The sequence below is a fragment of the Pseudochaenichthys georgianus genome, chromosome 4 (assembly GCF_902827115.2).
Source record: "Pseudochaenichthys georgianus chromosome 4, fPseGeo1.2, whole genome shotgun sequence".
NCBI classification, from domain to species: domain Eukaryota; kingdom Metazoa; phylum Chordata; class Actinopteri; order Perciformes; family Channichthyidae; genus Pseudochaenichthys; species Pseudochaenichthys georgianus.
Genome location: NC_047506.1, coordinates 41,009,067 through 41,034,569, shown reverse-complemented (window position 1 = coordinate 41,034,569; position 25,503 = coordinate 41,009,067). Strand labels below are relative to the sequence as shown.

Genomic DNA, 25,503 nt, shown 5'->3' with positions numbered 1-25,503 from the left:
TGTATGGAGCTCTATAGAAGCCTCTGGCGTCACACACCGTCCCTGCAGACGCTGTGACGCAGCCCTCCCTTCTGTGTCCACTCATGCCTTGCGGGTGCAGCTGAGGACTTAAATACTACAGCTGTGTTGACAAGAGAGCCACGACATGGAGTGTTCTGGAACAATGAGAGGACGGGTCAAGAGACCAGAGCCGTTTCTTTAGAGCAGTCTGCAGAAAGTGCAGCTGAGGTCTCAATGTCATGCTCTCTCTCTGCAACTATGCATTGTGTGTGTACAGGGTTGGGGGGGTTACTTAAAACATGTAAGCCGTTACCTAATGTACTTTCCATTACAACAACATCAAATGCAATGTGAATGAATGCAAGAAAAAATTAAAATTAATACAATGACCCTAGAAAAAGAAGAGACCAAGATATCTGGATCAAAAATGATTTTGTTTATATGAATGAAGCAGATTCAGGCAGCAGCTACACACCAACACTGAAACACATGAGAACATACTACAGTTTAAAAAAGCAGAAATAAAATCTGAGCTGACATAAAATGCACACAGTTAATCTCACACACACTATTTTATGAACATATAAATTCACCTACTGAATTAAAAACAGAACAAATGAAGCAAAGAAAGTGAAAACCATAAAGCAGACTCAGATCTTTTTAGGTTTTAGTAACACTGTAATCCTGATAGTAATCCCATTTTTTCAGAAATGTAACAGTAATCACATTTTTTATGTAACTGGAAGGGATTACAGTTACCTTTTTTTGCATCGTGATTACGTAATCCCATTACTTGTAATCCGTTAGTCCCATAGCATGTGTGTGTACATGAAGCTTCCTTTTGTGAAGACCCCACCCCATATTTAATCATGTATACTGTAGAGGGAAACTGGCTATACTGCTTCCTGTGTAGGAAGCGGAAGGGAGTGGGTGGGGGGAAGGGAGTGGGGGGATTAGAGGGGTGCACAGCCTTGTCTCCCCTCTGTATCTGGTTCTGTTGTCCATATTTCATCTGCCTTCCATTTCAGCGTGTCCCCCTCCTCTGTAATATCCTGCACAGAGCAAACAGGCCACATGTCAAATATTATGTCCGTCAGTCCCACAGAGCCACTTACTGCCGTGTGTTCTTTATTCATTCCAGGAACAAGGGCTGCAAGTTATCAGGGCTGAACAATTGTTGAGTAGGCTACACAGAGAACATCTCCTTTATTGCTAAGCTGCACACAATGTGCTCTCAACATTGGACACACAATGTTCTTCTTGCCTGAGAATCTGTTTTGATTTTCTTCAAATAAATAAAGTTTTTCCAGTAAAGACACATTTTGCTTCGCCTGCTTCCCCTTTGCTCTGCACCGCAGTTGGCTGGACTGGAAGGTGGAGCGTTACAACAGTGCAGACACTCAAAGTGACTCGGGAGTGATGTAATGAGCCAGTAAAAGCAAACCATTGTATCCTGGAAGTGGGAATTGTGAAACAGGATTCGGTTAGGTTGGGCCACAGCGTTTACGCACATTGACTCAATTCTAGATTAAATCAACTGTCACTCCTGGGAAGTTGCGTAGCCGTGGATGTGTGCAGTAACATCTTAGTAACCTCATTCATCATCATTTCTGCAACATTGTGCAAAGCTTGTCCTTCATGAAATCAAGCTTTGATTTGTGTAATTGTTCCAGGGTTGGTGATATCAGTTCATCAGTCTTTCCCCCATTTTTAAGAAATGAAATGTCTAACAAATATAACATGGATTTCCTTGAAGCTTTGTAAAGACATTCGAGGTGCCCAGAGGATAAATGGTATAATAGCAGGAGCTGACGTTTTCTGTAGCATCACCAGCTTGCACAACATTTGGTACGGACATCGATGTCCCACACAGTGACAACTTTTCTGTTCCAGTCCGGGTTGCAGGGCCGAATTCACAATATACATTGGGGGGACATCCCCCCAATGTATATTGTGAATGTTGGTGCGTCCCGCAAATTGAGACGATGTCCCGCATATTTCATTTTGATTGGCTAAAATGCTTTTCTTTAAAATCAGATTCATCCAATGGCTGTTGAGAAAGCAGGGAAGGTTATCATCACGGAGCTGTGTTTGCTGGTTTGCTGTCAATCAAACTGTAACACACGACGGGTGCTGGTTAAGTGTTAACCAATGAGAGTAACTCACTCACACACACCCCCCCACCCCGCCAAACAACAAAAACCAACGCAGGCGACGCAGCAGGTTATGGAAAATTGAGGAAACTGAAACTACAGCTAAGAAGAAAAGAAGATGCACATACAACAAAGACTGGGAAGACACTTACCCGTGGGTGAAGCCAGTGCAGGTGGACTCTCAGAGAGAGTTTGTTGCAATCTTTGCAAGAGTAATTTCACATGGCGGTGAATACGCAACCCAGTCTCACGGCATTTCGTGTTCACCAACACGATTTTTAATCTATTGATTCGTGTTCACCAACACGATTTTTAATCTATTGATTCGTGTTCACCATCACGATTTTTAATCTATTGATTCGTGTTCACCAACACGATTTTTAATCTATTGATTCGTGTTCACCAACACGATTTTTAATCTATTGATTCGTGTTCACCAACACGATTTTTAATCTATTGATTCGTGTTCACCATCACGATTTGCCCCTTTTTTTCGTGTTGCACAGCACGATTTTAAAAGCAATGTATTTCTACTGCCTGCAGCACGTCTTTTTCTCCGGTCGGGTCGTGGAAGACCGGAAGCTGTGAGGTTCATAAAAACATGTTCTTACTGAATATCAAGCCACAATTATTGCTTTTATTTTAAATCGTATAATTTCGGACTTTTGTTGCCGTCTGTGAGGAAAATAAATGGGGCTCAGAGCCTCAGGATACTGAAATCTGTATTTTTAAATATTTTTTTCCTTCTAATTCATTATTCTTTTCAAAATAACACACTGTTATTTACTCACCAATAACACACAATTATCCTTGCTTTTATTTATTGGTTTAATTCCATAATCTCGGGCTTTTTTGGTGTCCGTCAGGAACTGAATTTCAAAATAAAAATAACCGGAAACAGACGTAGGCCTATAAGGGACATTTCGAGCATCATTGAGATTGTCAACATTTCTGAGTTTAGGATGGCCGAAGACACTACACTACCCATAATCCCCAGCTATCGTTTAGGACTACAGTCCCCGTAAGGTTACGCAGAGCGTCAAACAGCTGTGTGAAATGGAACGAAACCACGCCAGACTATCCAAAACTGGAATCGAACACCCTCCCAGAACTACACATGCTGGCTATTGTGTTTCGCAAAATGTTCTATGGGACGTCTCTACTGAACGTTTTCGTTTTTCCCACAATTAGAAGTTGCCAGTATTAAACACATTGGTGTTATCAAATGTAAAACATATAATTAATAAATGGGTGAAAATCGCTTGTGTCCATAAAGCGCAGCATTAATATATAGCATTAATATATACCCACATGACAGCTCATTGCTACTTTGTAATTCTACTCCACGACAATTCAGAGGTTAATCTGGTATTTTTACTCCACTGCATTTATTTGAGTTACTTTGCAGATTCTGATTAATGATGTGAAATATAAACAACCCTTAAATCAGACTTTAGTTACACCTGAGTAAAATTCAGGGATCAATCAGGAGAGATATTTGATAGTTGGTGCTTGAGAAGACTAAACATGTATCTGCAATTGACATGAATGGAAACGAGTAATAAAGTATATTCATTACTCGTTATTCTCTACTAATAGTTAATTAAAGACTGTATATTATGGCTATTTTGCACATCCCTTTCAAGATTTTCAAAGGTTTATTGACATATCATACACAACTACGGTGTAGTTATGCAATGAATGAAAAACTTGGGTCACAGGTTCCTCAACAGTGCATTACAAGACATCTATCAATATGTGTGTACCTCCACCATTAAACTGTCATATTCTGCACATTTCTTATTCTATCTACATACATAAGAGTATAATTAATGTGTATAATATCAGTTAAAATAAGTGCTTCAACATAGTTAACATTGCAGGAAAGCAATATATTAGACGTTAAGTACTTTGTCAGGCTTAATATTTATCTGTAGATAGATACCCCCAAAGTGTTTTTCTTATTTAAAAGAAGACCTTAATCTGTTATTTAATGTTTAAATAAAGGTTAATTCGTTTTTCTGTGTTGCACCTCCTCCTACTAATATATTTGTACATCCTGCACTAAACTGTTTTATTGTAGAGATCACTTATAGTATCTTTTTGATTTCTATCACAGACCTTCTACTTTCCCCCTATGAAAGTATATGTACTCTTCATATTTTTATTCATATTTGATGAAAAAAATATTAAGAGTACATTATTGTTTTTATGTGTTATATTATAACACATAAAAACAATAATTCAATAACGTGCTTTAACCACTAGGCGGTGCACACAAGGTACACACAGCCATAATAACTTTGTATTATTAGTGTAGGACACGTTTTATTCATGCTTTCACATAATTTTACAGCATATTGCTATACTATTTCAGACTCAGTATTTACATTCTTACATTCAAAGAAAATCAGTAATATCTTTAAAAACTACAGTCCTTTTCTATCAGCTGTGAATTAGATCAAATGTAAAAGTCAGCCGAATTAGTGTTGATACTGCAAGGAGACGTATTGTGTGAAGAGAAATTGAAGATGTTGTTTAATTGTTGAATATATTTATGATCCACGTCAAGTATTCAGTTTCGGCGGCATTTCTTCCAGTTTTTCCAAAGGTCTTCTCATCAGAGCTCTATAAATAAAGAACTACGGCAAATCTGTAATATACAATGCAGCCGAACCGTGTATTACAATGCCGTTATGTGATGACTTTCAAAGAGAAAAGCAAGAACACTCGGAATTAAGTATTATTTTATTCTTTTAAAATGTTTTCCGGATTTCATATCATATAAACACCAAATCCCAGCATGCATTGCGGCTAAAACATCCAATAAGCGAGCTTAAAACCATAGCTTGGGTAATCGCCCCGAAATGCCTACGTCTGTTTCCGGTTATTTTTATTTTGAAATTCAGTTCCTGACGGATGCCAAAAAAGCACGAGATTATGGAATTAAACCAATAAATAAAAGCAAGGATAATTGTGTGTTATTGGTGAGTAAATAACAGTGTGTTATTTTGAAAAGAATAACAAATTAGAAGGAAAAAAAGATTTAAAAAATACAGATTTCAGTATCCTGAGGCTCTGGGCCCCATTTATTTTCCTCACAGACGGCAACAAAAGTCCGAAATTATACGATTTAAAATAAAAGCAATAACTGTGGCTTGATATTGAGTAAGAACATGTTTTTATGAACCACACAGCTTCCGGTCTTCCTCGACCCGACCGGAGAAAAAGACGTGCTGCAGCCTGTAGGCACGAAACACGTTACCAGTAGAAATACATTGCTTTTAAAATCGTGCTGTGCAACACGAAAAAAAGGGGCAAATCGTGTTGGTGAACACGAATCAATAGATTAAAAAAAGACACCGAGAATGCGATTCTCACAAGAAACGTGTCGCTCAAAAAGTGACATCCCACTCTATGGAGACATTCCTACTCAAACCAAAAAATGATGGCCACTCAGACAAGGTAACAGCAGCAGAAATAACCAGTGTTTACCATACAGTGCAACACTCCCATTCATACCGGTCAAATGACTGGTAACAAGCTAGCGCCGACCATTTTTCCAGACTCTGAGATAGTAAGGAAAATGTCATGTGGTCGTACAAAAGCAGCATCCATAATAACAGATGTGCTTGCCCCTGCCTCTGTGGAGAGTTGTTTGACAGAGTCAAAGACATCAGTGGTTCTAGGTGACAAAATAGCCCACGCACTGTGGGGGGGCCCACCTGCTGTTGCTGTGAGGGACAAAACTGAAAGAAAACTATTTTATTTGATGTATTATGTTTCTGTTCCCTCCTGGCCAGTTTTGATTTGTATCTATGGTTTTATTTGATCTATTAATTTATGTTGTGCCTACTTGTACAGGTAATACACTAGTTGAATTAGGAAGATGCATTTCTAAACACTTTGTTATATATTTGTTACGTTTTTTTCCGGGGGGTGCGGGGTGCGGGGTGCGGGGTGCTGTTGAGAGGGTGTCCCACATTGTCCCACACAACCATACTCCTTGTCCCACATTTGGTTTGTTGGGATCTGGTCACCCTACCTGGTAGGTGGAGCTTAAGGAAAACCTTAAGTGACCATGCCCATGCCCTGTGTCCAGTTCTTTTTAAACAACCATGGCTACACCTGATTGGCCATTTTTGATACATAGCAAATGTTAGTATACAAACATACTTAACTACATGGTTAGGTTTAGAAATAAAACATCATGGTTTGTCTTTAAAAAGGTATGTGACATGAATTTTTGGTTTCACACAGGACATAAACCGTGCCTTTGTCCCATCCATCCACTTCAACCTCCTCCCTTTGCAGACGTGTGAGAAATAATAAATATGTGATATTTCAGAAACCAATGTAATCTGTGAGAAAAAATATTATTCTAGATCCGGCTTAATAAATAGTATGGTGCAATCATTTGCACTTTCAAAATGGGACGGATAACAAACAGCTTTTAAGATAAAGCGATCTAAGTATCTTGTCTTTTGTTAGGAAGTGAACTTAGTTGCTGAAAGGTTCAAATGATGTTGGTGACTTGTATAAAGGCAGTGATAGTCTCAGCAGCACGACCTGTGTGCTTCTTTAATCCCACAGGAACATGTTGCCGGGAATCTTTGGAATAGATTTATAGCTCTGTGGATTTGTCACTTTCACTTTTCACAGCATCTCCAAACCAATGAATACAGTAAATGTATTTTGTTTTTGTTCTGAACCAGGTTTGAGCACGGCTGTCCAAAGGCTGCGATGTCTTCAAAAATGCAGAGCTCCAGCAGCATGGCTCAGGCCAGGCGGATGGTGCAGCAGCTGAGGATGGAGGCCAGCTTCGAGGGGATAAAGGTGCCTTTCTATTCTTTCACACCACTCTGCTTCTACTCCTATACCGATGTGACCGATCCATGCGAAAACCCTTAGGCTGGAGCCACACGAGGACGATAACGCAAACGGACCAAAATCGATATCAAAAAAGTATTCCGTCCACACGCAATAGGCACCAGAAACGTGTCCACCAGCAGGTGAAAAACACCAACCTCTCCGCCTCTTTCAAGGGACGAGGGGACCGTGCAGCAGACTTTCAGTTAGATTTTTTTCGCCGGTCAACATGTCCGTTGATTTTGAATGACTCTATATAATATTATAACAACGGAGCCTCTCTTTTCCTCCCCCTCTTCTGACAGCCCAGCAGCTGATCTCTGAGCAGGAGAGGTGGGGAGAGGCGGGGCTATTGCTTCAACGTTATCAGGAAATTATCGTATGGGCGTAAACACGGAGCCGTTTGCCCCCCCAGAGCGTTTCGTTTGCAGATCTACCCACCTTGGGACCCGTTATCGTTATTGTTTTCTGCGTTTCCATGTCGGCCTCGTGCGGCCGAACCGTCTATCTGATAGAGAACTGTAGCGGATACGACCGTTTTCGTCTTCGTGTGGCTGCAGCCTTAGATTAAGAGAAACGTGCTGCACTTTCATAAACTATGTAAACATACAAACACAAATGTGCAAAAACTAAAAAGAAAGCTATCTATCTGCAAGATCTGCAATAATATTGGAGCAATCGTGCAATACCATTGTTAAAATAAGCCAATAAACCTAACATTTTAAATATGTCCAATGACAGAGACAGTCGGCCAACTTTATAACCTTCCTGTCCCAGCTGTGTGCATCACTTTGTACTGTCCCCTGGTTTCGGATGTGTATTGAGCTTCTTGCAGCATTTTGTATTCGCAGCGTTTTGTTTATGCAGCACTTTTAGTAAATGAGGCGCATGTTTCGTCAAGTTGGTGAAGATGTTTCTTCATGTACATGTGTTTTGGCACATTTGTTTATTTTTGTATTTGTATCTTTACTGAAATGCAGCGTGTTTCTACTAACAGAAGTGTGTTGGGCTGTTGTCACGCGTTTGCACCTGTTGGCCACCGTACCTCTGTCAATGTAAATCAGTGTGTCGATTGATTTCTTCACAGGTGTCCAAGGCTTCATCTGACCTGATGCGTTACTGTGGAGAACATGCAAAGAACGAACCGCTGCTTATGTGCATCCCCACCTCAGAAAACCCTTTCAAGGACAAGAAGCCTTGCACTGTTTTGTAGAACAACTTTCTCTGCCTTCCTTTTGATTCTTATGTGGTAACAAATATGTTAGATTCACAACTTAATCTAAGGCCAGTGTCCCCCCCTCTTCCCATTCCTACTGTAGTTTAAAGGATGTGTTCCTGTTTGCCTTGCAGTCACATGACAGTTTCAGCAAAGAGCAGGCAGCAGTCCGAAGCTGTGGCATTGGATGACAGAGTTCCTGCCTCTCTAATTATCACAGTGTGCAGAAACAAGCCCCCTCAATCATTGGACCAATCAGATTTAGCCGTTCAGCTTTCACCTCTGACTCTGGTCAGGCTCTCTTCAGGAAACAGTTGTGTAGGTTATGTTCTGCTGATAAAAGCAGCCCAGATAATGATATCCTGTCACCGGACCAGCAATCTGTGCTGTCCATCACATGAGAGCAAATAGTAACAGTGGAGGTCCAATGCCCCTAATGCACATTTCTTTTTTCATCTTGTCACATTCAGAATAATAATAGGGTTTAAAATGAAATTGTTCTCTGTTCTCTTTAAGCACAGACAGAGCAATCAAATTGTTGACATGTATAATTTAACAGTTCACTTAAATCTTTTATTTTATGACTTTATTTTAGGTATACATAAGAGCAACCTATCCAGGTACTTTCCGTCTTTATCATGGCCACGCCCCTTTTTGAGTAAAAATCTGTCTTGTAGTGCCGAGAGACGGGAGTCGGAGGCGGTGCATCGAAGGTACAAAGTTAGCTTTATTGAGCATCAGAAACACACATGTTGTCGGCTTGAAGCCCGGGAAGACAAGAGGAAGAAGAAAGGAGGGCACAGAGTACACTGTACAGTCAACAAACATGTCCGTGCGGAACAATACCCCCAACCTGTAGTTCCATGAGTGAATTATGTCAATCAGTGATCACTACAGTCTTATCAATTGACTGGCGGTAAATACAAATTCTGAGCTCTTCGCCATTCAGATACAAAAAAATTAACAATAATATGCAATTCTGATCTACAAGGTGCCCAATTATGATGGTCAGTCATACACAATGTAATTGGAGGTCTGTGATTGGCGATCTGATTCTTTATTTTCACCGAAAAGGGGGCGGGCCATCATTTTGCCAGTCAGTAACATGGCGCTGCTCGCATCTATTAAGAATTGTTTTCACCAGATCTAGGATAAAGTAGCTTCTATGTAGTCCTTTCTGCCTGCATTTACATTATACTGTAGACTTTCAATAACTACTTCAATTAAATGTAATACGAATGTGATGTCCAAATTGTCTAATGGCGCATTTCCACTACAAGGCTTCGCCCGTTAGGACTGGCTCACTTAGTTAGGACTGGCCCGCTCGTTAGGACTGGCTCACTTTATGGCGCGTCTCCATTACAGTTTAGGAACTGGGGTAGTAACGCAGTGTAGGCGGAGCGATCGGCTTGTTGTTGTCCTTCAATCAATCAATCAATCAATCAATCAATCAATCAATCAATCAATCAATCAATCAATCAATCAATCAATCAATGTTTATTTATATAGCCCAATATCACAAATGTTACATTTGTCTCAGTGGTCTTCACAGTGTGTACAGAATATCAGTATGACAATACGACACCCTCTGTCCTTAGACCCTCACATCGTACAAGGAAAAACTTCCAAAGAAAACCCAGTTTAAAGGGAAAAATGGGAGAAACCTCAGGGAAAGCAACAGAGGAGGGATCCCTCTCCCAGGACGGACAGACGTGCAATAGATGCCGTGTGTAAATTGAAAAGATAATACATTTGCAACATAGGTAGTCCAAATGTTTGGAAATGCATGTGTGTATAATAGGAAGATGAATCCACGAGGATATCCATCCAGGACCTATGATCCAGGACCACAGCCACGACTCAAGATCCAGCGCTCGCGATCCAGGACACAGGACCGCAGGATCATCCATGACTCCGGATCCCAGCGTATATAGACACCAAAAAGAAAGACATTTTGGGGAAGCTGGGTTAATCGGAACATGAGAGTACACAGGTATAGACAGAGAGAAGGAAGAAGTAAGATGTCCCCCGACAAACTAAGCCTATATCAGCCTACGCGATACTCACTCTTCATCTTTTTCAGTTATTCCCTACACTGAAAGACAGTCCTCGAGTAACCGCTTCCGCACATCAGTGTAGAGACCTGAAATACTTTCATATTGCGAGTTGTCCCGTCGAGCTCCCGCTGGATCTTGTCATCTTCAATAAAGTGTAGGAACGTCGTAACTTCCTCGGCGGACCACGGTGTGCTTTTATTTGCCATTTGTGTTGATCCTCTGTTAACAAAAATGCTGTTTATAAAAATGCTGCAAGCTTCGCTATATATATATATTTATATTTATATGCGACGCGTCGCATATAAACGATTCTCTCTGACCAATCAGCAGTCGAGAGTGACTTCACAGCCTGGTTGTTCCTGGCCCTAGAACCCCGATTTTATGGGGCCAGAAAAACTGTGAATTAGGACCCGCTAGCCGGTACCAGGCACAGCCCTCTTAAACGGGGCTCCGCGCTGTAGTGGAAACGCGCCATTAGTGTTTATTTTCTCTATTATTTTTGTTTGTTTTGGCCTTAAAAATTAATACAAAACTCAGTCTAACTATCTGTAATGTTCAAATCTGTAAAGCTAAAATAATGGGATGAACTTTTGAGATCATACATTGAGCATGACCCTTTTTAAGAGGTACTTCTTGAATTATATATGTTATTATGAGGCCATCATTGCTGGAAAAAGGACCACTCTTCTTACCAGATATAAATACATTAACTTTTGTCACTTTGTTCTATCTGCAGAGCCAAGGCTTATTGCTTTATTACTCAGGCACTTAGAGACCTGCTGACTGTTACTAAAGTATCCACAACATAAAATAATATATTAAATATAACCTCAATCTTTCTTCTAGACATGTTAAAAGCTTGCTTGAATGGGTTATAGGTTTATTTTGGTCTTTAAAATATATAAGGAATGTGTTTGAGTGTAGTAGAACGAGGGTATTACAATTGAGCAATTTCTACATGTATTATGTATTTATCATGTATTCTTAATACCATTACAAAATAAACATGTAATAATGTTTTTGAGTAGGACCTCAAGCTAGCAAACTCAATTTCTTGCTTTAAATCTCTTAAAAGTAAGGGGCTTTTTCCTAACTGATGGTGTTTGTTATTGCTTTATAAATTCATGTATGTTTATGATTTTTTTATGTTGGGTGCCATTCATTATCAACAAGAGATAAGATAAGTCAAAGAAGTACTTTATTGATGGCAGTATAAAAATACAAATGTTGTATCAAAGGCATGCCATTAAACAATACAAATAAAAAATGTAAAACTGAATTGCAGCCAGCATAAATATACATGGAATTGTAAATATAAAATGAACATTTTAAAGAAAATAAATAAACAAGGAAGTACAAATGTTGCATTTAAAAATTAACTAGATAAAAAATATATAATATGTACAATAACTATTAAGGTTTTTTGAAGTATCATGGAGGAGACGCTGCCCAGTCATGGTGCCGTTCCTGCTGGGCCCGATCCTCTCCTCCTCGTTTCCTCTTGCCTGGGTGACAATAAGATAATAATTAGCAATAAGGAAAACACACAGTACAGGTACAGGTCACACAAGGATATAAGAATAACATGTATACACAGAACAACAGTAAGGTGAACTAAAGAAAGTTCTGGCCCTAGATGTTTACAATGATTGTGAAAGTGAATTACATTATGTCCAGCCTGTTGATAATGAATATAAATATATGTATATGATAGAATGTCACACAACTGTACTAGCTGCTTACTAGCTAAGACTTTACTTGTAACAGCGCATTTCAACACAGTGATATAGCTTATTTTAATTACTGACGATGGATGATCCACGGTTTAAAAAAACAAAAAAACAATTCCAGTCGTTTTGCCTTTTCTATTTCTTACCTAGAACCACACGCTGCGGTGTCGTGATGGCACTCGGTGTTGGTGGTTGAGTCGGTGTCGATTCTTCGGCTGGGGTCCGTTCTGGATTCACTGACGATGTGGACGGAACACTGCCATCACCCGTTGTTCGGGAATGTTCCTCCTCACGAGTCCCAATGTAATCATCTAGAACAGCAAAATGACTTGTTAATTCCACAAACTACTGCAGCACAATACTAAATAGCAACAACAACTATAGAAAAGAAAAACTGAACGTAAACAATGGCACATATGGTGTTAGCAAACAATAGCTCTAGCTAAGGCTATCTGCCTAGGCTATCTGCCTTAGCTAGCTATGTAGCTCTTTGGGGCTCCATAAAAGCACGGGTTGTCGAACATTAATGTAAGGATAAAATAGACTTCTTTGTTAGAAGTGAGCGTACCTTCAGGGACTCCAGTAAAGCCGTTCCGTTTTCCCTACATCGCAGGAAAGTCCTCGAAAATCCGCGCTCGGACATCTGTGCAGAGACATCCTGGAACACTTTCACATTTCGCGTTGTTCCGTCGAGCTCCCGCTGGATTGTATCATCCCCAATGAGATGTAGGAACGTCGTCACCTCCTCGGTCGACCACGGTGTGCTTTTCTTCGACGTTGCCATTTTTGTAGCTCCTCCGTTTACAAAATGCTGCAAGCTTGCTTCTTGATATATATGTGACGCGAGGGATGATCTCGCGCGCGATCTTGTGACGATTCTCTCTGACCAATCAGCAGTCGAGTGTTGACGTCACAGCCTTGGCCTGGTCTGATAGAACCACGATTTTATGGGGCCGGAAAAAGAGAGAAAAAGTACCCGCTAGCCGGTACTAGGCTATATGGAAATGCCACCAAAAACTGGCCTGGCCGCTTGAGGACGGTCCAGGACGCTTAAACGGGGCTACCCGCTGCAGTGGAAATGCGCCATTATACTCTTGAGTTTAAAAACATTCCATTTACACATGTGCTTTACTTTGTACTTGTATTAGGTTTTATTGTATGAGAGGACTTATAAGTGGCAGTGTGTAGCTGTGGCTGTGATGTTTGTTTAGGTGCTAAAGCACAATATAAGCAGCTAATGAAACTACCATTTGACCAGCATGGGACTTGATAATGAAACTACCTTTTAGTCACATAAGTGCAGTTTTCTAATACTGTGAATAAGGAGAAGGGAGTATATGTTTTCATAGGTTGTGTATGAATGACTCATGTTCAATAATGAATGGCCTTGAGATATGCAGTATATCCCATACATCCATAACTATTGTGGCGCAGTGTGTGTGTATGAGCCACAGTATGTGCCTTGTAAAGTTGTTAATGTACTGATTTGACAGATTCAGTCCACCTTTTTGAATGAACACTTATGTGTTGTTTTGTTGTTAATGGTGTATTTGGTTGATTTTTACTATAGAACAGGAATGTGTGTTTTAAGTAGAGCAACCATATGTGTGGTTTCTCACAGTGTGTGCATGATGCACAAACAGGTAAAGGCAGAACATGATGTTCTGTGGTAAAAAATAAACCTATGGAAAACAAGTCATTCCTATTAGCGTTAATTTTTTCAACTAATTAAATAAATTACATTGTAAAATGAAACTGTTCTAGTTACGTTCTGAGTTCCAAAGATAATTAGTTATACATTTGTTTTGTGTGTAGATCGGAAGCATTTAACAGTTTCTATGTGACATGCCCATTTGTATAAACCAATTGACAGTTATCAAAATGTTGACAGAAGATTATAGGATCAGAGAAAAATGTTAAAGAGGCCCTATTCTGCTTTTTGGGGGTTTCCCTGTCGTGTGTTCTATACTGTAGCTTTCTGTGCATTTAAATGGTCTACGAAGGCTCTGTGTTCCCTCCAGAGGGAGTTTCTCTCCCACACCCCCCCCCCCCCCTGAAACATCTCCATTGGACTCCTTTGTTTACTGCCGTAACATAGTGACATCACTATGTTACACTCACACTTCTACTGGCTAGCGCTCCATCACATTGTACATGACAGGTTAAGGGGCTGGACATCTCTAAGCAGTTGACCAATCACAACAGAGCCGGCCAGCTAACCAATCAGGCAGTATGAAAACAATAAAGAGCTTTTTGAACATTAAAGCATGGAGACATGTCCCAGCAGAGACACGACATACTGATATGATGCTGACAATGAGCCCCTTTATAATATGCTGATTGAAAGTCAAAGTCAACTTTAATATCAATCTTACTCAGTTTGTGTTTACAGACAGAGAGATTGAAATGACGTTTCCAACAATCCCGAATATAAAATTATACAATATAGATATGTATAAAATATGTATATCCTATACACAATCAACAGACACATTTACACATATGCACACATTAAGATAAAAATAAACAATCAATATATACAAAATAACAGTCACTTCAATAAAATGAAACTCATCGCCATTTTGTTTTGTTTGGCTGTTAGTACAGGTCCTTCTTGTTGCTTTCGGTTACATTAATCTTCACTAATGAGCACAGAGTCCCTTTGGCTTGACTTCCTGTCCGTGTTCTCACAGGGAAAACTAGATATTCACAGTATGAATGCTGCTGGTGTTTATGACATACAGTGTGTTAGTTGAGGGAATAAACGCGTACCCTGAGGTACCTATTGATCCAAACTTGATGCAAACAAGGTCACGACAAGAGGAGGAGTGTTTATTATTGGGTCAGGAGCTTGTAAACATTCTTGTTTGCTCTTATTTATGGACACACGGGTTTGTCTCTGTGCCCCTGGGCAGCCTGTTCTCTCAGGTGTGATGTTTCATCCACAATCAGGTCAGGCCATGTTGTTTGGCCCACATTGATGCAATCCTCACTCGAGACAGATGATGAATAGCAAGGCTTTGTAGCAGTGATTGTATTACCTGTCAGAGCAGAGGAGAAGCTCAGGGATAAGCCCAGTATCTCTGATATCTCACTTACTTCCTGCCCCCCCTCCCTGTGTGACCTTAAGGCTGTGATCATGAAAGAAATATGGTTAAATTGGCACCCAGGTTTCATTTCACTCTCATCCCACTCACCAATTACCTAAGATAACCAAATGTCAGACTTTACGTTCATTTCTGATCAGTGTGCTCTTGTTTCAGATGTGCAGATTTTAAAATGTTCCAAAGAACAGTAATGGAAGAAAAGGTATTGCACCACACAATACGGCACTGCAAGTTGCACTGCAAGTTGAAGGCCAGCATTTTAAACCTTACTTAAGCTAAATAATGTAAGTATTTACAGTGTGATGTAAACGGAGTATCAACATTAAAACTGAACACTTCTTCTATTGGTACTTAAAGTTTAGATGATTAAACTTGAAATTTGAAATTTGAAAGTACGCAGCCGAAAAAGATCTGCCTCTTCCTTCAGACTTCCTCACAGAGCTCCTCCTCCAACACACAGGAACGCGCACATGACCAATGAGGGCACGAGATAAGTTTGTGCACAGATGGAAGGCTGACAGGCAGGTAGGCCATCCAGTTATTTTAGCCGGGCCGGCTCAGATGATTGGTCGTGCTTTTTACAGCTTCCACTGATGACATTTTTGTATTTATTTATTGTCAAAGCATTTAATATATTCATTACTATCGGGATGTTAAAAGCATTCCATGGAATATAACAAAATGTGTTTCTGAAATGTGTTATCTGAAGAGTCTTTAAAGCTGTCGGACTGTCACAAGTTAGACACTTCTATTATTGTTTGTTTGGTGGCTCATCTAAACTCTCCTGTTATTTCAGATCCCGCCTTCCTCCAGGCCCTTGTAATCAGCTCATTTCCCTCACCTGGTCTCCTCAGCCCTTCCCCTCACCTGTTACTCATTCCCTCATCACTCCACAGTATTTATACCACCTCACTATCACTTGTCCTTTGCCAGATTGTCTTGTCGTTTCCGCCAAGCTCTCCAGTGAGTGTTGTGCTCTAGCCTAGATTTTTGTCCTGCCCGGTTTTTGATCCCTGCCTGTATACGGATCTCGAGTTCCTGCCTGCTCCCTGTCTGGTTTTGGTTGCCTGTCTGACGGATTTCCTGGTTTTGACCCTGCCTGTCCCTGACCTGAATAAACTGAACATTGCTATACACTGGTTGTATCTGAGTCGTGCTATTGGGTTCTGATCTGTACCTGTGATCGTGTACAATCTGGCCAACATGAACCCAGCCGACTCAGCGACAGAACCGCCTACGCCCGATATCATGTTACAACGCCACGAGCAGCAGCTTACCTTCATGGCTGAAGCAATGCAGGAGATGGCCGCTCGTCACGAACGGACCTTTGTGAATCTCCGTGATCATCTTCAGAACCTTTCTGCTACGGTCCAAAGTCCGGAACTAACTCCAGCTTCCGCTGTTCGAATCCAGAGTCCTCCGGCATCGGATGCACGCTTGCCTCCTCCGGAACGCTACTCTGGAGCCCCAGGTTCGTGCAGACCATTCCTGGTCCAATGTTCCCTCGCCCTCGAGCTTCAGCCTTCCGCCTTTCCAACAGAAAGATCCCGGGTGGCGTATATTGTCTCTCTTCTCACGGGCAAAGCTAAAGACTGGGGTACCGCCGAATGGGAGAGACAATCCTCTGCCTGCTCGTCTGTAAGCTTATTCTCAGATGAACTGCGTAAAGTCTTTGATCACGCTACACCCGGAAGAGAGGTCTTTCGGGGACTGTTTATCCTGGTGCAAGGAGGGAGATCTGTGTCCGATTACTCCATCGAGTTTCGTACCATAGCCGCTGAGAGTAACTGGAATGCTTCTTCAGTTCTCGATGCCTTCTACAACGGTCTGTCGGATCGCCTTAAAGACTAACTGGCAGCTCGGGACCTTCCTGCTGATTTAGATGAGCTGGTGGCTCTCGCCATCCGCATTGACTGCCGTCTGCGGGAGCGGAGGAGAGAGGGTTTTCGGCGCCCCTCAGGCTCCGCCTCTCCCGTCAGCGCATGCTACTGAACAGGTGAGAGGAGGATTGCCTCCGTCTTGCCTCCGTCTTGCCTCCGTCTTGCTGCTGTTGAGCTGAAGGTAGTTGGTGGTCATCCAGGAGCGGATGTCTTCCAGGCAGGTGTTTAGTGTTTGGATAGTGGTGGTATTGGGTTGTGTTTTGATGTAGACCTGAGTGTCGTCGGCATAGCAGTGGAAGTTGATGTTATGTTGTCTGATGATATGACCCAGAGGTAATAGATAGATTAAAAACGGGATCGGCCCCAGCACTGAGCCCTGTGGGACCCCCGCATGTCACTGCGGTGTCGTCAGACCTGGAACCCCCCAGAACACGTGGTACTTCCGGTTGTGGAAGTACCACGTACCTTTTGGACTCACCAATGCACCTGCAGTCTTCCAGGGGTTGGTGAATGATGTTCTGCGGGATCTTCTTAATATCTGTGTTTTTGTATACCTGGATGACATTTTGATTTTTTCCAAGTCTAAACAGGAGCATGTGGTCCATGTTCGCCTAGTCCTCCAGAGGCTCATGGAGAACCACCTCTTTGTCAAGGCCGAGAAGTGTGTGTTCCACACCACAGAAGTCCCTTTCCTGGGATTTGTGGTCTCCACCGGAAACATCAAGATGGATCCTGAAAAGACCAAGGCGGTGACTGACTGGCCACGCCCTTCAACTCGCAAGGAGCTCCAACGCTTTCTGGGTTTTGCCAACTTCTACCGGAGGTTTATTCAAAACTACAGTTTGGTGGCAGCCCCTCTCACAGCTCTCACCTCTCAGAACATTCCCTTCCGGTGGTCCTCTGTGGCCGAAGGGGCTTTTGGTGAGTTAATCCTATTGCAAAGACTAGAGCACTTAGTTGGCATACAGGGAACCGCTTTAGGCTGGTTTAGGTCCTATCTATCTGAACGCTCTCAGTTTGTACGTGTTAACGATGAATCTTCCACGCAAACCAAAGTTAGCCATGGAGTGCCACAGGGGCTCAGTGCTCGGACCTATTTTGTTCACATTATATATGTTTCCGTTAGGCAATATTATAAGGAATCATTCTGTAAACTTTCATTGTAATGCGGATGATACTCAACTATATTTATCAATCAAGCCTGATCAAATTAATCATCTAAATAAAATTCAAGACTGCCTTACGGACTTAAAAACGTGGATGACCTTAAACTTTTTGATGTTCAACACGACCAAAACTGAAGTTATTGTACTTGGCCCAAATAATCTACGAAACACATTATCTAAAGATATACTAACTATGGATGGCATTAATTTGGCCTCCAGTGAGACTGTAAGGAATCTTGGTGTTATATTTGATCAGGATTTATCCTTTAACGCCCACATAAAATCAATTTCAAGGACCGCCTACTTCCATCTACGTAACATTGCAAAAATCAGGCATATCTTGCCTCAAAACGATGCAGAGAAACTAGTCCATGCATTTGTTACTTCTAGGCTGGATTATTGTAACTCTTTATTATCAGGGAGTACCAAGAAGTCAGTCAAGTCGCTTCAGCTGATTCAAAATGCTGCGGCTCGTGTACTAACCAGAGTTAGGAAAAGGGACCACATTACTCCTGTTCTGGCTGCCTTACACTGGCTCCCTATAGAACACAGGAACGCCTACAAAGCCCTTAATGGGCAGGCGCCATCTTACCTTAAAGAACTCATTATACCCTACTGTCCTACTAGGGCATTGCGTTCCAAGAATGCAGGGTTGTTGGTTGTTCCTAGAGTCTCTAAAAGTACAATGAGAGCCAGAGCCTTTTCTTATCAAGCTCCACATTTGTGGAATCAGCTTCCAGTTTGTGTTCGGGCGGCAGATACCCTATCCATTTTTAAGAGTGCGCTTAAGACCTTTCTTTTTGATAAAGCTTATAGTTAGGGCTGATTAGATTCAGCCCCTAGTTTTGCTGATATAGGCTTAGTTTGTCGGGGGACATCTTACTTCTTCCTTCTCTCTGTCTATACCTGTGTACTCATGTTCCGATTAACCCAGCTTCCTGCCTTGTCACTCAGGAGTGAGACGGTCCCTAGTCCTGATTCGACAGCGATTTTGGTAGTCTTCCATGGAGAAGGATACCAAGGAATTCATTGATGCTTGCCTAGTCTGCTCCCAAAATAAGACCTCACCCCAAGCTCCCTCCGGTCTTCTTCATCCCTTGCCTATCCCTCATCGTCCCTGGTCCCACATCTCCTTGGATTTTGTCACTGGACTACCACCCTCAGACGGTAACACAGTCATACTCACAGTCATAGACCGGTTTTCCAAGTCTGCCCTGCTTATTCCATTAACCAAATTACCTACTGCCAAGGAAACAGCTGAAATCATGCTACAACATGTGTTCAGGCTGCATGGTCTCCCCATTGACGTTGTGTCTGATCGGGGACCACAATTTACTTCTCGTTGTTGGTCCGAGTTTTGCAGGCTGCTGGGAGCCAGTGTCAGTCTCTCGTCCGAATTTCATCCCCAGTCCAATGGTCAAGCAGAGCGAATGAACCAGGAGATGGAGACTGCCTTACGCTGTCTAGCCTCCTCCACTCCCTCCTCCTGGTCGAGGCAGCTTCTATGGGTTGAGTATGCCCACAACACCCTTCCTAGTTCTGCTACTGGTCTTTCTCCATTCCAATGCCCCCGCGGATACCAGCCACCCCTTTTCCCGGCACAGGAACGTGAGGCCAGCGTCCCAACTGCACAGGCGTTTGTAAGCCGATGTCGACGCATGTGGTTAAAGGCCCGCTCCTGCATTCTTCCGACCGTTATCAACGGACCGCCAAATGCCGTCGCAAGCCAGCTCCACAGTACTCCCCAGGGCAACGTGTCTGGCTCTCCACACGGGATCTCCCTCTCAGAGTTGAGTCAAAGAAGTTGTCTCCCCGTTTTGTAGGCCCATTTCCCATAGCTAGGATTATCAATCCTGCAGCTGTCCGCCTGCGTCTGCCCCTTCTATGAGGATTCATCCTACCTTCCATGTGTCCAAGATCAAACCAGTTAATGTGAGCCCTCTTCAGCCCCCCTCTAGACCCCCACCACCACCCCGGACTATCAACGGGGAGACTGTTTACACTGTCCGTCGCCTCATCAAGTCCCGGCGACGTGGTAGAGGGTTGCAGTACCTGGTACACTGGGAGGGTTATGGTCCTGAAGAGCGGTCATGGGTGCCCGCTCGCAGTATCTTTGACCCATCTCTCATTACTGACTTTCACCAGGCCCATCCCGATCAACCTCGTAGGACGTCAGGAGCCATCCATAGAGGGGGGGGGGGGGGGTTCTGTCACAAGTTAGACACTTCTATTATTGTTTGTCATTTCAGATCCCGCCTTCCTCCAGGCCCTTGTAATCAGATCATTTCCCTCACCTGGTCTCCCCAGCCCTTCCCCTCACCTGTTACTCATTCCCTCATCACTCCACAGTATTTATACCACCTCACTATCACTTGTCCTTTGCCAGATTGTCTTGTCGTTTCCGCCAAGCTCTCCAGTGAGTGTTGTGCTCTAGCCTAGATTTTTGTCCGGTCTGGTTTTGGTTGCCTGTCTGACGGATTTCCTGGTTTTGCCCCTGCCTGTCCCTGACCTGAATAAACTGAACATTGCTATACACTGGTTGTATCTGAGTCATGCTATTGGGTTCTGATCTGTACCTGTGATCGTGACACGGACTAATGAAAAGAACATATTGTCCTCTGATATGGGGTAAAGTTGCAAAAGTGGAAATATTCAAATAAATTACAAGAACCTAAGTAAAGTATTTGAGTAAATGTACTTGTATTCCACCTAGAAGAGGCTGACATCAGTTCAGTGGAGTGTAGATCTGCTTGTTTCTGCTCTGTGAACATTATATTACATTTGACTGCTCCCTTTAACTTAAGATAATTTAACGCAATCTCTGCAGCCACTCTGTCAAACCCCCACACTCTCCTCCAGTCTCCCAGTCACTCCTGCACCCCCCTCCCCATCTGTCCCAGGACTCCTAGAGAGCTTAGTCAGTGGTAGAATTAAAAAAAGTATATTTGATACTACAATATTGAGGTACTTTACCTAAGTATCTTTTAATCTTACTTTTAACCGTCAGATTTACTTACTTTGCAGATTCCGATTCAAGATTCAAAGTTTGATTGTCATGTGCTCAGGAGTAGCTATGGCAATGAAAAACTGAAGTCACGGGCTCCTCCAACAATAATAAATAATAATAGATTTATTTTGTTAGCGCTTTTACAGGTGCTCAAAGATGCCTTACATATATAGTGAAAGGAACAACAAATACATATATAGTTCAAGTAAAAAACAATCACACATTAAAAGCCAGATTGAAGAGGTGCGCCAATTTAATTCAATTCAACAATGCGCCAGTTTATACCAAATATAAATCAATAATAAATAATAAATAAACATTGACATATAATTAAAGGTTAAGATATCCAGCAGCAGTATATCAAGTAATTACAATTAGCTCCACCTTTAACCGTTGTGATAAACACATTAGTGATCATAATCTAGATATTTCATATGATTCTGAAATGGGCCATTATGCTAACATATACTTTTGGCAGCTATGTATCATTGACTTCTAATACTTGTGTACTTTTATACTCCCCTAACATTTTGGATGTGTGTAACACAATATTTGTACAAGTTATTGTTGCTACTTTTACTCAAGTATGAAATCAGAGCACTTCTTCACCTCCGCTGTCAGCGCCCCCCCCCCCCCGCACTCTGCCTCTCTGCAGCACTGTGTGCACGCTGCCTGTTAATTACAAGTGTTACTATTGTCTGTGTGTGAGTGGTCAGGGGAACGCCTCTATTCACAGAGCTATTTTGTGCCATGAAGCTAAAGCACTGTACAGCTCTAGCAATGGACACCTGAATAGCCCTGACTCATGCCCCCATTGTGCTGGGACCCTCTGTGTGCAGAGGCTTTGTCCCTCCCCATTACGCAAGCACCAATTATTTCTGGTTGTCTCTTTTTGCAGTCTGAAATGAGTCTTTAACGTGGTTTATTTTTTTCTGTCTTTCCTCTCTGCTATTTTTAGCCCGCTCAGCAGTAAATGTAGCTCTGATGCGTAGCTGCAGGAGGTTGCACAAAAGGAGCCGTCACGATAAGTCCCATTCTGAGCAAAAGGTCACGTTTTACTGGAGTTCCCATGTAGGAGCAAAGGCCGTGTCATGGCTGTAAAGTTATTAAGTTTGCTCAAGTTCCATTTTGTATCACTTTTTGTGCATCTACATTTCTGAGAACAATAGTTAATTTTTTACCTCTTTACATACGTTATTTTGCAAATTTAGATTAACAATACAAATATAATCAATAAATAAAATATGATGTAATATTACAGGCGAGCTGTAACACTCAAGTGACTAACATAACACATGAAACACTGAAATGTTACTTTTGTTACTTAAAGTTCAGTATATCTAACACTAATGTATTTACTACTAACAGTATGTTCCTGTACTCTGGTATTGCAACCTTTTAGTAAAAAATAAGATTTACGTACTTCTTCCACCACTGTCTGTAGCAGATTACGACCAGAAAATATTACTATGTTAACTTGTTAATAAAATATTTGACAACATACAAAAATCAAAAAGTTGAGTTTCATTTTGAAGGACTATCCCATAGAACCCAGATCTTTACTGCACGTTGTTTTCACTGGTGCTGCTGCAGGAAGCGTGAGGTATGTGTCGAGTTTCTACTCCAACCTGCACAGTGACAGTGGTGCAACATGCTGAGCTCAATGTGTTCCTCAGGACACTGTGCAAGTACCTGGAAATCATGGAGGCAGAACCACCCTGTCAACCGTTGCTTGTTTTTTTATTTCATTCAAAGTAACAAGGCAGAATTCCATGAACAATAAATATAACTCATTAAATTAATAACACGTAAAAACATCAGTTAGTGGACAAGTGGGAACATTGCATTGCCCTTAAAATAATAATAAAGTGTGAAAACTTTCCCTTTAGAGTGATCAAAGTGACACGTCTTAAATACTATTAAATAAATGTGCTGTTAAACAAATGCGTGGATTTGGTCAAATGAGGAATCGCTGGTTCCGAGCGCCCTGACGGCTCCAGTTCTTGGAGTCTTGTCAACTGAGGCTCTGCGTCTGCCCCCCCCAGTCCTGCGTGTGTGCTCCCCACCACGTGCCTGTCAGCTCACACGGCTCAGCTTCCTGTAAAGGCTTCTTTCTCGGCAGAGAAAGGCGCAGTCATACGTTGGAAATCCTGGAACGCAGACTGCTGAGTCACTCCTCCTTGGCCCACGAGTTCACCATGACCCGAGAAATTAGTTGGAAAGTTTGGCTGACGCGAGTTCTTTTTTTTCCTGCCCCTCCCGCCTCTCTCTGGTTCTCTTTCCAACACAGACATCAACACAGGCCCTGTGCAGTTACTTTTCCCTCAATGCACACAATACATTCATATTCCACAGCGGGGTTCATCGGTCCGGCAGGTTGATAACAGGCACCCACTGGTCCAAACAGCGGCTCTCTCTGCAGAACCTGGTCACTTTGCTCAGCGCAGGGTCCTTCCACAGGGACGACTGGGGATTCTGCAGGAGAAAGCACATGAGATGTTAAAACAGACCGCACAACTACTGCTAGCAACAGTTCCTTACAAGTATTAGCAATGATCTTAAAACTGGCTCAGAATGGAATGGAAGTGAGCAACATGTAGTACTACAGTAAACAGATGTGAGTAAAGACACTTACAGTAACTAGGACACAGTGCAGGTCCATGGGCTCTCCTCCAGGCTTCACTCCTCCCAGGATTTCTGCCAGGCGCCTCATGTTGCTCACCCGCAGGATGTTGATGTCATTCTCGCAGCAGAATGCCTGGATCAAGGTGAAGTGAATCTGGAGCGCCACATCCTCCTCGTCGTCTGTGGCCAGCAGACACAACACCACATTGTCTGGATCTCTGCACGAGACAAAGGCAAGAAAGAGTTGTCAGGAAGAGGATATACAGCTCAGGTTTAAAGAAGAACAGTTAGCAGAGGGGAAGCTGCAGCATTTCATTTTTGTTAACTTACGCATTTAGTGACTTTGCTGCCTCATAGACTCCAGCAGTGATGCAACCCTGAGGCAATGCAGAGCTCAGGACCTCCTCTAACGCTATAGCCACCGTTTCCATCCTGAGGAAATAGACATTTGTATTTATTAAAAGATATCAGCCAGCAAACCCATACAACACAGTCAACGCAAGATCAGGGGTTCCCTTCCATTCAAGAGAGCCTTAAGGACACCACCTATGCAAAGTAAATGTAAAATGAATGTGTGGAGCAACGCTTTTCTGCAAGCTTTTAGTACACAGATATGTTGTACAATTGCATATTTTAATTTAAAAAAAATGTTCTAGGGGGAAGACCCTGGAAACCTCCACCAAATACCTGCAGCTGAGGTCTTACACATTACAAAATAAAGGATAAGACTTTAATGTTTGTCGTTATCCATGTGTACACACTGAAAGGTGTTACGACTTTACAATGTGAACATATCTGCGTCACACAAGTTTGACTGAATTACTGAGCACGTAGTGTTGACGCAAGCTAAAACAACACAAGTGAACGTGCGCTAACGTTAGCATTACTTAGGTTAACGCCAAAGATGCTATAGCTTAATTTAGCACGTTTAGTGACCGTTGCTCTTGTATTACCAGCAACCAATACTGAATATGAGACATGTGGCTAAATGTCAGCCACAACTGACTGCATGAGGGTAAACTCAGTCAGTTAAATAAAACGTGTCCAGGTTAAGGTATTTGCATAGTGTTAAAAACGGAAGTTCACATCAAAGACAAGTTAGTACCAAGTCAAAAAACGAAGAGAAATGCAAAATAGGTGCAAAGCAACACGAGCTTACCTATCTGAAGAATGATCTCCACCGGTTTCTTCAAAAGTCATATTGCACATCCGAGCGGTTTGGTGTGGTAAAATATCCAGAGCGGAGATAGAGTGCTTCTGTGAGCGGAGAGTTTCACCGTGTACATACATATGTGTGCCGGGAAGAGCGATGCTTCCAGCACTCACAGCGCTGCCCGGTGCTCATTTGCATAACACCGTCCCATCGGTCACGTGCAACTCTGATTTCATTTTCACCTCCGTGTTAGGGAATATAGCGACACCCTGTGGCTGTGTTCGGGAATCACACCCAGATGTAGGAACCACATTCCAGTTCACAAAATAACTGTCATTTCAATTTGTATTCTGCCTTTGCGTATGCGATAAAGGCAATATAGCAGTTATAGTGCCTTCATTGGACCAACAAATACTAAGATAAGTCATACAAAAGGGAAATTAGAAGTCATTTTTAAAATGATTTAACCCTTGTGCCCTCCTCGGGCATTTTTGTACATTTTTCCTGACTTTTTTTTTTGATTTGGTAATCATTTCAGCT

At 42.1% G+C, this 25,503-nt stretch overlaps 2 protein-coding genes and 1 long non-coding RNA gene across 3 annotated transcripts; 1 reads left to right on the top strand and 2 right to left on the bottom strand.

Annotated features, from left to right (window-relative positions):
* The first annotated feature begins 6,896 nt into the window (after positions 1-6,896).
* Positions 6,897-8,235, top strand: gng12b (guanine nucleotide binding protein (G protein), gamma 12b). The gene is made up of 2 exons (XM_034080426.2): positions 6,897-6,989; positions 8,110-8,235. Exons 1-2 carry the CDS (start codon positions 6,897-6,899, stop codon positions 8,233-8,235), a joined length of 219 nt encoding a protein of 72 aa, XP_033936317.2.
* A 3,144-nt stretch (positions 8,236-11,379) lies between these two features.
* Positions 11,380-12,867, bottom strand: LOC139433791 (uncharacterized). Its single transcript, XR_011643189.1, has 3 exons — positions 12,594-12,867; positions 12,172-12,336; positions 11,380-11,800 (listed from the first exon to the last, which is right to left on the bottom strand). It is a non-coding gene; the product is annotated as an uncharacterized lncRNA (long non-coding RNA).
* Positions 12,868-22,908: 10,041 nt separating this feature from the next.
* Positions 22,909-25,145, bottom strand: gadd45ab (growth arrest and DNA-damage-inducible, alpha, b). The gene is made up of 4 exons (XM_034081143.1): positions 24,970-25,145; positions 24,141-24,242; positions 23,821-24,028; positions 22,909-23,660 (listed from the first exon to the last, which is right to left on the bottom strand). The coding sequence occupies exons 1-4, from the start codon at positions 25,098-25,100 to the stop codon at positions 23,547-23,549; spliced, it is 555 nt and encodes a 184-aa protein (XP_033937034.1). The 5' UTR covers positions 25,101-25,145; the 3' UTR covers positions 22,909-23,546.
* Between the last annotated feature and the right edge of the window lie 358 nt (positions 25,146-25,503).